This window comes from Amphibalanus amphitrite, unplaced genomic scaffold (assembly GCF_019059575.1).
Source record: "Amphibalanus amphitrite isolate SeventyFive unplaced genomic scaffold, NRLGWU_Aamphi_draft 000051F_arrow, whole genome shotgun sequence".
NCBI classification, from domain to species: domain Eukaryota; kingdom Metazoa; phylum Arthropoda; class Thecostraca; order Balanomorpha; family Balanidae; genus Amphibalanus; species Amphibalanus amphitrite.
This window is the reverse complement of record NW_024881547.1, coordinates 1,229,737-1,244,196: the sequence shown is the minus strand read 5'-3', so window position 1 is coordinate 1,244,196 and position 14,460 is coordinate 1,229,737. Positions and strand designations below refer to the sequence as shown.

General features: G+C 45.3%; 1 protein-coding gene across 2 annotated transcripts; it reads left to right on the top strand.

Moving 5' to 3' along the window:
- The first annotated feature begins 936 nt into the window (after window positions 1–936).
- On the top strand, window positions 937–14,419 carry LOC122377832. 2 transcript variants are annotated; one of them, XM_043358307.1, is made up of 11 exons: window positions 937–1,724; window positions 2,116–2,221; window positions 3,266–3,384; window positions 3,603–3,785; window positions 3,936–4,001; window positions 5,009–5,176; window positions 6,049–6,336; window positions 7,858–7,971; window positions 8,462–8,674; window positions 9,013–9,232; window positions 13,188–14,419. In XM_043358307.1, the coding sequence occupies exons 1-11, from the start codon at window positions 1,649–1,651 to the stop codon at window positions 13,798–13,800; spliced, it is 2,166 nt and encodes a 721-aa protein (XP_043214242.1). In that variant the 5' UTR covers window positions 937–1,648; the 3' UTR covers window positions 13,801–14,419. The 2 variants fall into 2 exon arrangements, with proteins under 2 accessions (XP_043214242.1, XP_043214243.1); XM_043358308.1 differs by lacking the exon at window positions 6,049–6,336 and having other exon boundaries at window positions 1,381–1,724.
- The last annotated feature ends 41 nt before the right edge of the window (window positions 14,420–14,460 follow it).

Here is a 14,460-nt window from a genome sequence, read left to right as displayed (position 1 = left end):
CTAATATCTTTGGAAGAAAGAGAGAGAGAGAGAGAGAGAGAGAGAGAGAGAGAGAGAGAGAGAGAGAGAGAGAGAGAGAGGAGAGAGAGAGAGAGAGAGAGAGAGAGAGAGAGAGAGAGAGAGAGAGAGAGAGAGAGAGAGACGCAAAGTTATGGGAGCATTGTCCTGATCTGTAATAAAGAAATATGTACCGTAAGCAAAGCACTAAAAATAAAGACCACGAGTTTCATTTAGCTATGGCAGCAGAGGCATCAAATCCCTTCATCCATTCTTCGTTATCCCTCCATTAACCGTGCAGCCTCCATGCTCTCGAAGGCGATACAACTCCGAAGCCAAACTAATGTCATCTCAAAGGATTTAGTGGACGGCCTTGCGGCACAGCATAACTTCAGGCGCCTACCACCAACGCCATCTAGTAGCGGACCGAGTAACTAGGTGTGGCCGCCGCGCCGTCAGCGTCAGGTGCGCCCGATCGCTTGAAAAGCGTAGGACGACTGACGTAATAAGCCGACAGCGAACACTCTTGACACTGCTTTTTTTGCATTCGGGAATGAATTGGAATCATCGATACATGCCGATAAAAATCGAAATAACGTATAGGCCAAAGCACAATCGCATAGCAGCCATTAGTCCGAGTAGGTACGAAATGCTTGTAACCACAGCATAATAAATCAGAGACGAAATAAAGATGTAGGAATGAATGTGTAATATGAGAGAATAGCAGAGGATAAAGAATCGAGCCTCTGCTGAAGCGTTAAGCATAGGTATACGGTTGATCCTCTAAAACGCGATCCATATCCATTATCCTGAAGCATGGCTGTTGAACTAGATCGTCAAAGTAGGAAACTGCAAAAGGCTATCTGCATGCGGGGAAAGACAGAAAAGCCCCGGGTTATCTACACAAGGTGTCACGCCTGTGGCGGCCAGGCCGTAGCGAAAACACAGCAGTATCTACACGGTAGACCACAGACCGCCGGGAAATGGAGACAATGATATGTCCTTCCGGGGTTACGTCACGCCCTGGCAGCTCCACCCAAGACACGTCTTTTACGGATCGAAAAAAGAATACGGCGATTTTGGCCCAGTACATCGCAGCGCTTTGACATGTCCAAATGCTGGTCAGATATCATGCCATTTCTGCAACACCAATCAGCATACCTGAAGAATCATTTCGAAAACTGAGAATCACATGAGTATAAACGGCTACCTAAGAACACTGCTCAGTGCTCACAGGTATAGCTTATAAACGATGTCCATAATAATCACCCACTGCACATTTCCCGCTGATCTGTAAACGGCGAAGACTGTCTTATAGCCGTCCACTGTCGGTATCGGGGGTCAAAACTGGCTGTGGATCCGCGGTTTCCGGTCTGTCGCAGCCAGGGAGGAAGCCACTATCGCGGAGCCGGTGGTGGCATCAGTCGAATGTCAGTTCCACGGGACAGAGCTAGGGACCAGAGCGGGAACATACACTGCAGCAAGGAGCTGGCAGGAGGTCCACGTGAAAGTATCGGACCGGGATAGCGGACCGGACTAAGGAAGACAGTGAGACGGTGAAGCCTGAAGAAGTCGAAGACATCTCAGCTTCAGTGATCATTAGGAGGACATTAGGTGTGTGACATTCAGGACATTCAGTGATCATTAGGTGATGCCACACGTGTCGGTCACAGTTGTGGCTGTAGCGACATTAGCTTTCTGGCTAAACCTGGAGTCGGCCGAGTCAGGTATGTGATATTTTGAGTAATAAGAAACGGGTCAAACTGGAATAGTAGGTATGCGAATATTAGGTATTCGACAAAGCTCATCTAATTTACTTTGCGATCGATATACTGGGATTTGATAAAGAAGTAAATTAAGATGTATAATTATAAATAACGATGTAAATTATAAACTAATCATTACAAATAGAATATATTCAAGTGTGTAGGAATAGGCATATTTGATTTGTAATAATTGGTTTATTATTTGCATCATTATCAAATCTGTCATGGAATATCGACAAGTACTGGGATTTTTTTTTCAAGCAACATGGGAAAATAGTGGAAAAATCTAGTGCCGCCAACGTACAAGTGCAAGCCCATCTAGACAATGTAATTGCCTGTGTATTATTTTCAGCAAAACAAGGATGCCAATCACCAGGCGCCAAATTCTTGTCCAGAGTGTTTTTCGCCACAGACAAGACCGGGACAGTGTTTAACGATGCAAACACAACCCAGGCCAGGTAAGTATTACAAGAATGCTACAAAATAATAATATAAGTGTATTTAAGCTGTGGGATAAAAGGGAAATGCTGGAAAGAAGGAACATATAACAAACATTACGTTTCAAGCAGAGTAGGTATATATGTAGAAAATCGTTTCAAGAGTCGTTTTAAAGTCATTTTTCCCAGGAAATTAGCTATGTATAGTTACTTTTCGGATGATTCTCTGGGATAATAATATCTAACTCACAAGTCCATATATTTCGGATGATGTTGCTCACCCTTGGTCACTGGACAAAATAAAAACAATTACCCAAACAATTAGGTAATTGTTTAAGCTCATAGTGACATATATGGCAAAAGTCAATTATTCAAAATAATTTATATTAGGACCAAAACGCGTTTCGATAATATCGTCATCAGGTGGTCCATTTAGGACCAACTGATGACGATATTATCGAAACGCGTTTTGGTCCTAATATAAATTATTTTGAATAATTGACTTTTGCCAATTAGGTAATTGACAAAAACAATTAGGTAATTGTTTTTATTTTGTCCAGTGACCAAGGGTGAGCAACATCATCCGAAATATATGGACTTGTGAGTTAGCCACCATGATATTATTATCCCAGAGAATCATCCGAAAAGTAACTAAACATAGTTTCAAGAGTCGCTTGACATATAATGAAAACATGCATGAAAGTGACAAGAAAACAGTAGGAATCGCTGAAGTTGACGGTTTATGCGGCACATGTCTATGCGTCATTCAAATGTTCACACTTTACCTAAACAATCGCAATTCCGAGGTCAGATTACCTACCACTAGAAAACGGGATTTGTTTGTGGTTAATTTGTTTATTTACTTGCTCTTTCTCATAAACCTTTTTGGAATAATTCCGATGTAGAATTTCTTGCTACATTTGCATAGAAAGCAAATAGCTACAAAATAATAATATAAGTGTCTCACTAGCCATCTGTATTCCGGTGACGGTGACGCCAACTTTATGCCGCAGCGGTGTGCACCCCGAGGGCACTGAGGTCAGATACCTGTGCTTTATGCCGCAGCGGTGTGTACCCCGAGGGCACTGAGGTCAGATACCTGTGCGACCCTGGCTACGTTCTTGTCGGCAAGTCGGCGCGGGTGTGCCGGGAGGGCCGATGGACGGAAACAGCACCCCACTGCTGTGAGTACAACGAGAAAATCTATCGAACTCAAGAGCCATGGGTGAATGGGAAGCGGGGTATTAACAAATATGCCTGCTTAATAACTGGTATTCGAAACAAAAGGTAATGATAAACATTAAGCTGCATCTTTACGCTAGGTATTTCCCTCCATTGCTAAGGTTAAGCGGCACCTGACCAATGCAACTCTGTAACAAGATAATTCCCTTTTTTGCTTTAGATCTGAATGTGGCCGAGCGTTCAAGTCTGTCGGTAAAACACACCAGCCTGGCCGATGGAGACAAAACAACGGATCAGTTCCTGAGGAATCTGTTTCAAAAAGAAGGCGGCTCCCTGCACATTAACCTTTACTTTTCGACCAAGGTTGTACAAGTCATTTTTATCGCTGATGAGGCTATTACAGGTAAAGTACCTAAGTAACTGAAATAAATATGCTTGTATGGAATTTATTAATTAGGTATGCTGTGTAATATATTTGTCAGCAAGCAATACTAATGTTGTGCGGATGTTCCTATTTCCATTTAGCCTATCACCAATGCAATCTCATTTCCAGGAAGCAATATGACAATATATCTAATGAAGAATGGCGCAATGGTCATTGGAACTACCGCGGAACTTCGTAAGTACGAAAAGCTCATGTTTTCTTTCAAAAATTGATGTTTCAAAAGCTAAGTACAATAAATGTTTGATTTGTTAGAATCGCAATTGCAATGGCAATAGAGGTTCCCCTTTATTAACACGAGAGCGGCTACTGACATGCAGTTTCCAGTTCAATTTGCCATTACTTTGTAGTTATTTAGGTACATCTATCTTATCGAAAAAATGGTTGATTACGGAGCGAGCGAAGCGAGCGTAGTCTTTCCTTAGATTAACGGAAATTTCTGAGTATGAGCGGCCGGCCGGCCGGCCGGCCGGCCGTGGTCACGCTTTTGCGAGGCTTATATCTCAGCAACCACTTGACCGATTTACATGCGGTAATTTTTGAAGGGTAGCTTCATTCCTTCTACCAAGTATTGGACTATTGCCGATGCATGTGGGTGACCCCTTATGCACGTGCCACGTGCAAAACGAAGAGGTGTCACTTTTGTAATTGTTGCAATATCTCGGTAACTACTTGGCCGATTGCGCTGAAAGTTGGCATGTAGGTAGGCACCCACTAGGCAATGCATATCCATGTGCCAGAATTGGGGCGCTGCTGCACGTGCGCACGTGCAGGGGTCGATTCCAGATCTCGAGAACGGCTGGACCGATGGCGCTCAAATTTGGCACATGGTTAGGGACCGGTTAGTAGGGTGCCGTGCAAAACTCAGTTGGGACCCATTTTGCACGTGCGCACGTGCAGGGTGCCGCTTCCAGATCTCGAGAACGGCTGGGCCGATTGTGCTCAAATTTGGCACATCGCTAGAGACCGGTTAGTAGGGTGCCGTGCACAAGTCAGCTGGAGGTACCTCGTCGAAATTTCGCACGTGCAAGGCTCACCCTCTCGCTCGCTCCGTTAGTCGCCCCAAAAGGCGTTATACTGGTATTATCATGCTTTTATAACATCATACTTAGCCCATTAGCCGCCAACTACATGTAGTGACCGCGACTCCTACGCGCAAAAATAAAACATCATCCTTTTGTTAGGACCCTCAAGACGTCAGTCTGGTGACGGCCATCCACCGGAGTACATAGCGTTTGAAGACATCGAAGGCAAATCTCCTGAGGCGGATGCCCTCCAAATATCGCTGCCCAAATGGACGAGCTACACAGGGCAGAAGATATACGAAATACAGATTGTCGCCGCCACCACAGGCAAGTATCAAAAGTCATCACTCTTGGCATGTATTATTGTACTACGGAGTACGGACCTCTGCCTTCTTAGTTTTTAACTAAACGCATTTAAACTCCGAATATTGTGGCAATGGTAGGTATAGGTACATGATAGAACCACATGCCTTTTTAACCACGCTAATTAAAACGGGCAGTCATTAAGTTAAGCAGCTTGCAATTAAGATAGCCTAAAATAGGAATTAAAGGGACTATCCCACCTTCTAAAATGTTGTTAAAACCAGTTAAATTGTGCCCGACTTTATAGATTGGATGACCAGGAATACGGTTCTGGCATTTATTTTTCATTACACATCTTAGGCTTCCCATATTCCAAACACAAACTTTCAAATATGTGACGTCACAGCCCAAAATTACCTCCTTCCCCAGGCCACATTACTGTCATAAAGCTGATTCTTTTTACTCTGTAGGCACCACAACAAAGTTCAGACCAAGTTTTAAGCGATTTTTCAACGAACAACCCCATTTAAATCAGAATGACTAAACGAGGTGACGTCACACTAACGGTCGCTCCATGTTGAAGATAGGGCCTTGTACAAGGCCCATTTTCAAATGAAGGGAACGAATTTCTTCAACACCAAGAGGCCGCGGGGGTTGCAACCTAGATAGATAGTGGTTTCTGAACCTCGCCGCAAACTTGGCTATCTCAACTCAAACCCCATGTTAAAGGTGGGATAGTCCCTTTAATAGGATTGGATAGCGAAATTCGATTCAAACGGACACCAAAATGTATAAAATAGCACATTAATGAATGTACACTTATTAAGTCATCACGAAATTGACTCCGGTATACCACGAGACGTCGGACGTAACACCGTGCCATCACCTCCCCTCAGACCTGTCCTGGCGCCAGTGTCTTGATGAGGTGGGCAGCTCAGTGACTCCTATGCAGAGAAACACCTGGGCCGTCGACGGCCGATGCTACCATCTGATAACACAGCCGGATAAACGGCTCCACGCCGAGAAAGGCTGTCAGCGCCTGGGCACCGAAGGGACGCTTTATGAGCCAGTCGCTGGGCTAGATCTGGCCTTAGACATGCTGAACGTGGAGGGGGTGTTCCGACTACAAACGCGGTCCAAGACACACGTCTGGGTGCAAGGAATGGAGGAGCAAGACAGCGAAGGTGAGAGACTTCGAAATTCTCTATCCTAAAGTTCTGCTCCCTACATTTTTTTTTTTTAATAAATTTAGCTCGAATGTTTGAATGGACGGATTGACAGAGCCGGAGCCCACGCTAAGCAGAGCTTGTTGCGTAGGGGAGAGTGGGGCACATTCGTGCAAAAAATGGATAAACCCATATATCTGTTCTTTGGTTAGTGCAATGGCAAAACTGTTGATTGTAGTATGGAAAGGAACTATTGCAGATAGTTTTCCTCTTTAAAAGTTATCCTATAAAATTATTGCTTCCATTAGAAAAATGACTTTTATTAACTCTGAACATTTGCACGAAACTGCCCCACCTATGGGGCACATTCGTTCAAGAGATGGGGCACTTCCGTTCACCCGGCAAAATTCGAGAAATTACCGGGTATTACCAGAAATTTACCAAAGGAAATTGGCAGGGGGTCATTTCACTTGATTCCTTTCGACAAGAATGCATTGCACAACAAATGTAGAAAGAATGGGCTGGCCAACAAGAATGTGCCAACTGCCGGCAGCCGTGACCTCGCCAAGTTCGCGTGAATTGCTCGTCACGACGTCGCAAGCAGTCGAGACTGAGTCAGGCGAGCGTCATTAGAGAAACCTACTACAGATAAAGTCATAAATCGCAAAAACTAAAAAAAAAAAATATGCACGAATGTGCCCCCAGGCAGTGCGTACACGAACCTGCCCCACAACGTTATTAGTAATATATTTCAAAATTTCTTTTTGAAAAAATGACACTTTTTCAACAAACAAGTTTGCAGCAGTTCCGTGAATAGAGTGAGCTTCTTCACCCCCAATTTTGAAAAGCTGAACCACATTTCCGAGTCAGGATCACAAAAATGGATGATATGAGAAAAGTTTGGAAAGCTCACGAATATTACAAATTTGCGTTTTTATCAAGCATGACAGCAGGTACAGTGTTGTCTTCTACGGTGAACGAAGGGCGGCAATGATAGACATATTTCCATAATTTACCTTGAGCTCGTGCAGTCACTCGTGTTCCCATAAACTGCTGAAAACGAATGTGCCCCATGCACGAATGTGCCCCACCCCACTCTCCCCTAAACACCGACCCCTACCGTCCGATCGCGCAATTCCGGGTAACGGGAGAATTTAGATGCCAAAGTTAACGTGCCCTTCAAAGCCGGACACGGCCTGTCCCACTCAACTGACTTTAACTGGCTGCGGCTGCTCCCACCAACCGCAGACCATCCCCGTCAGGAGTCTCAAATATCGAGCGCCGGAGCGTCTCGAACCCGGGCTCTCACTATCGGGAGTCCATTGCTCTACCAACTGAGCTACGGGACAGGCTACATATTCTCTCATGTAACCAATAACTGCGACTAGCGCTCCTCATCCGGGTTCGCGAAAAGATAGTCATCAATGAAACAATGACAAAGATCATGCAATGCTCGGATAATACCCATCCAGAATATAACGACCTCTTCACCGTCTAAAAAATATAATCTGGAATTGTGACGTCGGCACATATTTACAGACCCGGCCGCGTCCGGTGATACTAAGGGTCCCCGGTGCCGACTGCTATCGCCGAAGGACCGAAACTTCACCTACGGCGACTGTGATGAACGGCACCCGTATATCTGCCAAAGAGGTGAGACTAGAGGCTAGAGCTGAGCATACATCTGCGAGAGACGCGAGTCGGTTGAACGAAGTGGCCACATCTGCCATGGTGAGGCGTCGAAAAGTCAAACACCTCACCCAGCCGAAGATCTTCTGTAGATTTTTTTTTGCAGAGGTAGATAACAGTCAATTTGGCACTCTCCCAATGATAGCCTCGACGCATATCACAATTGCGCCTGCTCATCTTCAGCTGACAGCTATGTAATGTTGGCTGAAGTCATCGCTGAGCGATTTGGATGGATAGGTATGCTGTGCCGGAAAGCACCATGTAATGCGGCACAGTGCAGCCTCCATGCGTTTTGTCAGGGAAGCGATACACCATTTAGAAACAGGAAGTCAGGTTTTATCAGCTCCGACTCAGTGTACATACTATCACCGACCTTCTATGATCCAAAAGAGGTAATATTTTCCATAAGATCACCTTCCTCCAGTTTTAACAAATGTTCCACCCCTTTCGACAGCGCCGCGGCTGTGCGGCCGATTTCCTCGACTAGCTGGTCTCCACTACACACCTCCGGAGGGAAACAGCGCCTTCTTGAGGGACGACACAGTCAACGTGACCTGCGCTGACCCCAACCGGACCGGTCAGATCCGCTGTTTGGCTCCCGACTGGACCCGACCCAACTTCTGTCGAAGGACGGTGACCGGCAGCGCCCGGCCGCCCACGCAGAAACGTAACGATACGGGATGGGGGCGAGGGAGGCGTCTGCCGTTTAGTTCGACCAGTCAGCCTTTATCTTCCTAGTTAGAGTTGGAAATGTGCATGTTGTACAATCTTGCCAAGAGGGCAATTACCCACCCAATCATGCTGGTTTAAAGCTTATGGAGATTCCAGGAGTTCCCAGAGCCATGTCACAACTGAAAAAAACTACGCACCAGGCAACGTATAACGGATAAATTAGCAAATAACTTATAACGCATAAAATGGCAAGTAAATTGTAGGTACCTGTATCTGACAACGCCTCGTGAGGTGGGTCAGCACGGTACCAACAGCCCCGGCCTCCCGCTACAGCGCCTGGGGGCCACCTGAGCGCCATCCTGGGCGGTGCTGTCGGGGGCGTCATCGTGTTAGCGCTGACGGCACTCGGCGTCATCCGAGGCAGGAACGGCCGGCGCCAGCGCCGCCGGCACAAACAGTTTGTGCCACCCGTGGACGACAGCTCGGAGTTCCTCGGACTCAACCCGAACCCCATCTACGGCGGGTCCCAGCACGAGGACGAGCATCTGTATAGGTGAGCTCACCGGGGAGAGGGGTGATACTGAGGTGCCTAGGTATTTTCTAAAGCCGCTTTATAAATAGGCATCGTGAGTGTGTATGCTGCAAACCTGTCGTACCGTAAAGTGGGGCTATTTGAAACGGATTTTACAGTTTTTCGCCTCTCCCTTTAACCCTCGCCCGCACATGGGGGGGGGGGGGTGGTTGCCACCCCCCCCCCCCAGGCAGTCTTTCTGCTCTGCACTCAACATTTTTAGAGCTAGAAGGCTGATTTTTCGTATAGCTGCTCGTCTATCCTTTCTTGATGTCCACTGAAAATTTCGAGTTTCTGTGATTTTTGGTTTCGGAGATATGACCTTGTTTTTCAGGTCATGTCATGACCCAAATGGCCAATTCTCAACATCTTGCGTTTGCCATGGGCCTTGTGAGCTTTTGACACCCTGATTTCGGCCTTTTTTGCCAGTCTTACCTCCCACCTATCATGGAACATGTTGTTCGACGATGTACAGGGGTCAAGGTCAGGGTCAAGGTCAACCTAGGTCATCTAAGATAATTACGTTTTAGGCAAGCTGAATTTACTTTTTGTGAAGTTTTTTGACTGCATTTTTTGTAAAAGCTTCTCAGATCATGATTTCATGTGATATGGACCCAAAAACAATCGGTGCACACATCAGTATACACACAGACACACACAGACATACAAACACATATAATTGACCTTGACCTAACTTGACCTGAAATGACCTCAGCAGCAAAATTCTGGTCGGATAGTGTGAAAAAGAGGTTCTAGCTGGCTTGGCACCAGAAAACAGCATCGTCATCGGTATTTGATAAGCAGCGCACTTGATATCCAACGGTGACCCAAAACAGCAACATTTTTTAGTTTGACCTGACCTGGAAGGTCAATGACTGACCTGAGAAGGTAAAACTGGGTATCATTGGATTCGTCTCTTCCCAAAGAATCTTTTTGGTCTTACTGCTAAGCTCTATCTCCAACAGGAACGAAATGGCGCGGGGGGGGGGGTGGCAACCACCCCCCCCCATGTGCGTTCTAGGATGGGAAAATGGCATGTGCGGGCGAGGGTTAAGGCGGTTCATATTTCTTATAGCATGTAAATTGCAAAAATGTAGTTCTCTGTGAGCTCTTTCATATAGGTGCATTTTGGTTCATATAGTAATAATGATTAAGGTTATTTTTTATATTAAAGCCTGTCTCAAATAGCCCCATAGGGTGGGGCTATTTGAGACAGTTTTAGTTGCAAAGAAATTAAAGAAAATTGGTCACGCTAGATATAATTTTTTAAACGCCATGCATTTGGAAATTGAATTTTGATCATTTTGGCAAAAATTGTTTCTTCAAAGACTGTTATATGACCTTTATATTCAATCTTTTCCTTTTTCGTAGGACACTTCATTTCGGTAGGGTATACAATTGCATCATTAGGTATATGCTAAGGCTATCATAATATGATGTGACCCATAGCTTTCAAACTGACAGGATGATCATCAAGGACTATTTTAAAGTCATCGACAGTAAAATTTTGAAAGTAAGTTTTTATATATAGCCCCGGTGACGTGAAAACAGATATACCGAAAGTCGGTGGGGCTATTTGAGACAGTCTCGCTACCTTATGAAGCACACTGTAATGAATCAAACAAGGCAAAAGGTTTCCCAAAACATTTGAGTGAATGGTCTGTATGATTGTTTGTTCCATTGTACATCTCCATGCGAAGAAATAACAGAAAAATGTTAAACGGTTTTGATTTTATGCCAATTTTCCTCGATCGCTGCATGCTGTATCAATTGGCCGGTTACCCTCCCACATCAAGTAGGTACTTGGATAGGCTCACCTAACAGTACGCTAAAGTGTTAAGTAACATTCAATGGTGTTTTTTGGTCAACCAAGGTAGGCATATGTTGATTGTCGACTGAGTCAGTGACTGATGAAGCACATTTTAAGCACATATTCATCAGAATAACTAGTTTGGTCACCAGCTAAAGGGTTATTATGTTACACTACGAACATGTAGATATTGCTTGCTGCTAATAGTACCTACCATGAACCCACTGCACGTTTATGACCACGACCGATTCACCGGTGTTGCTTATGTCGAACGTTCGATGTACTTCAGGTAGGTGGCGGAAATCTTCTCGAATCTCGGGTGCATCGCATCACCGTTATCATCAGCTATTTGGCATATCCGTTGAGGTTTGACCAGGTGGGCATCATCGGGATTCTGAGACAATGGGTTACGCAATCGGCAGTACCGCTAACAATATATAATATTTTCATGAAAATTGTGCTTAGCCTATAAGCAAAAAGTAGTAACGATAGATACAGTGGCGAAGCTGTTAAAACTTCCACTTTTTTAAGCTGCAGGTAGGGGTCCTTTTCGAGCAACTTAAATTGTGCGTTTTTCTGTTTTTCGTATTTCATTGCAAATTTCTTTCAGAACTTTTCGAAATTTTCAAAAAGGTTATTCAGAGCATTCACTGTTCAATTCCACATTAGCCTAAGAAAAAATGACGAAAAAACGTCAAACGGTTTTCATTTTACAGCGATTTTACTATACCATTACCTTACTGTCTCAAATAGCCCCACTGTCTCAAATAGCCCCACTTTACGGTATTCTAGAAGTAGAAATGAATGCCGTGTCTTCTTTAGGGGAAAGTGGGTGTATTGCGCCCTCCTAACCAATCGCGCCCACCAACATTCCCACGGATTCAATGGCATGTTTTGAATTTTGTGTTCGAAAACATTATTTTCCCCACTGGATAGTTCCTTTTATGGCCCAAGCTCCCCTATGAAGCCAATCAGCAAGGCTCATTACGCCATCAAAGATGTTACGGCGTTTTCTTAACTTTTTTGCAGTATTTTGAACCGTTGGCTATAAAAATGTGTGATATTTGTGTGATTTTCAGAGTGATATTTAGAAAGAAAATCCCTTTTTTCATTATATTTCACTAAAACAGTTAACTTCCTTCAACATCTTTATGATAACTTCCACGCTTTTATTAAAAAGTACCTCAATTTTAATTGCGCCCGTGGCAATTGCGCCAGGGGGGCGCAAATAGAATAATGGTGTAGCTATTGTATCAAGACAGCATGAATGCATCATTAACTGATTGCAATAAAGAAGGAGTTTAATGTCAGGCAGGGGAGCAACCCGCTGTCGTCAGTCCGCAAATTATTTCTCTCGTCAAACTTATAATGCAGCTGCCACTTAGGCTACGAACTTGTGGTGTAATTGACAAAATACAACATTTTCAACATGGACTCAGGCGTGGGAGGTGACAGCTATGATAAAAAAGTAAAAACTGATGTCATAAAGCTGTCGAAACAATGAAAATTATTAATTTTGAGAGAAACGATTGAAAATGTAACCGTATAGGCGCATACGTTCACATATATCTAGTCGGTTACAGTAAACGTTTTCGTTGCACTTTTACAAGCGTACGAACACATGTAAAGTTATCTACCTGGGCAAAAAAAAAACATCGCGATTTACACCTACATTTATTATTTAGCCAGCGTGAATAACATTATGAATGTTTAAGTAAGCCGCAATGACATTAGACTGCCGGGGTGTATGCATTCCGTCTCATTCGCTTAGCCATGTTAAAGTATAGGGCGCAATTGGGTTCTAATTGCGCCATCCCCCTGGCGCAATTTACAGCAGTTGTTGGCAAATGCGCCCTTTTACGTGTTTCTGAAAAAGCAGCTGTCAGAAGCAAATGAAACATTCTTAATCAATCGGGAGGTTCTTAAATCGTAGCCAATGAGTTCCTCTTTGAAATGGTCACCAGTGCATGCTTATATCTCCAGCGGTTTTCTTACAATTAGCGTTTTTCCTTAAGGTGGCGCAATTCACCCTCCTTCCCCTATAACTGAGCTGTTTGATGCTTACCGCACGAGCATAAAACCTTTGCGACTTTTCAAATAGAGTTATGATCTGTCTTTGTTCCACAGCGAAGTCAGCAACCCAGACGCCATATACGAGGAATGCTCGTACACGGCCCCCGTCAAACAGCCGTCTCCGGAGCCCCCTCCTCCCCCTCCGCTGCCGGCCAGCCGGCCCAGCGTGGGCTCACTCACCGACGCCGCCGACGCACCGTCCACCGACGACCTCGACTACGAGGTGTTCCCCATGGAAACAGCGCCCGCTCCCACTGGAGGTTTCCTGACGACCGGCCGAAGCACGACGGCCGCCGGAACATCAGCGCCACCTGCAAAGGAGGATCCCGACTACGAGCCTTTCCCCGTAGATCCTCAGATGCCCTCAGGGGAATCGAGCAGCGCTACTGGTCCACCTATTTCAGATCCATCCCGATCGTTCCCAGCCGTACCCGAGCTCTCCCGTCCTCCGACATTGGAATACGCCGTCCCTCTGGTAGGTGGCAAACAGCCGGACGGCCGACAGCTGAACCACAGCTTCGTTACGCTGCCGATAAGTGTCGCGCCGGTTGCAGATGAGGCCGAGTACGCGCAGCCGTATCGAGCTTCGCGGGCCGACACTGCACGGAGAAGCATCCCAGACGTGGCTTTGAATGCGATGGGCATGAGCCGGACCGAGAGCGGTTGACTCCCACAGTCTGTGGGCCCGCCGTGGGCTTCAAAACTGGGATGACAAGACTGGTCGCTGCATGAGCTACAAGACCGCCGCACAGATGCATGATCTACCGCTGTATGATCTACAAGACTGATCATGAGTCTTCATGCTTCCCCGCATATCTCGAAAGCGATGCCCCAAACCGTTATTTTGAGTGGAAATAGGGAGTCGAGCAGGTCGTATGGCTGTACTCTTGTTACGCCAGAAGTGCAGATGGAATCGGCAGATAAAACGGAGCTTTGACTGCATACTACTATGACAAAGTGAAGGACGTGTCGTAACGTGGTACACAATATGCTATACGTTATGCATCGACCACATTGCTTGTGCATGTCCCTACAGAATAACGCATATGATGTGGAAATGTGCAGATGTAATGTAAAATGTGGATGATTGTTGGCTATGAAATGCTGGGCGGGCTTCGCTCTGTTCATCAGAGCCACAGCCACGCCACACCCGCACAGTCGGGTCCGCATCATTCAGTATTGATGATATTGTCATTGTCGAAAATGTGCCGTGAGTGATCAGTTGCATTTTTATTTTAATAGTGTTGTTACGTAAACCAGATAATATATTATCTAAGGGCGTAAAAGGCATCGCATATTAAATTGAGAATCGATCACTAGACTGAGA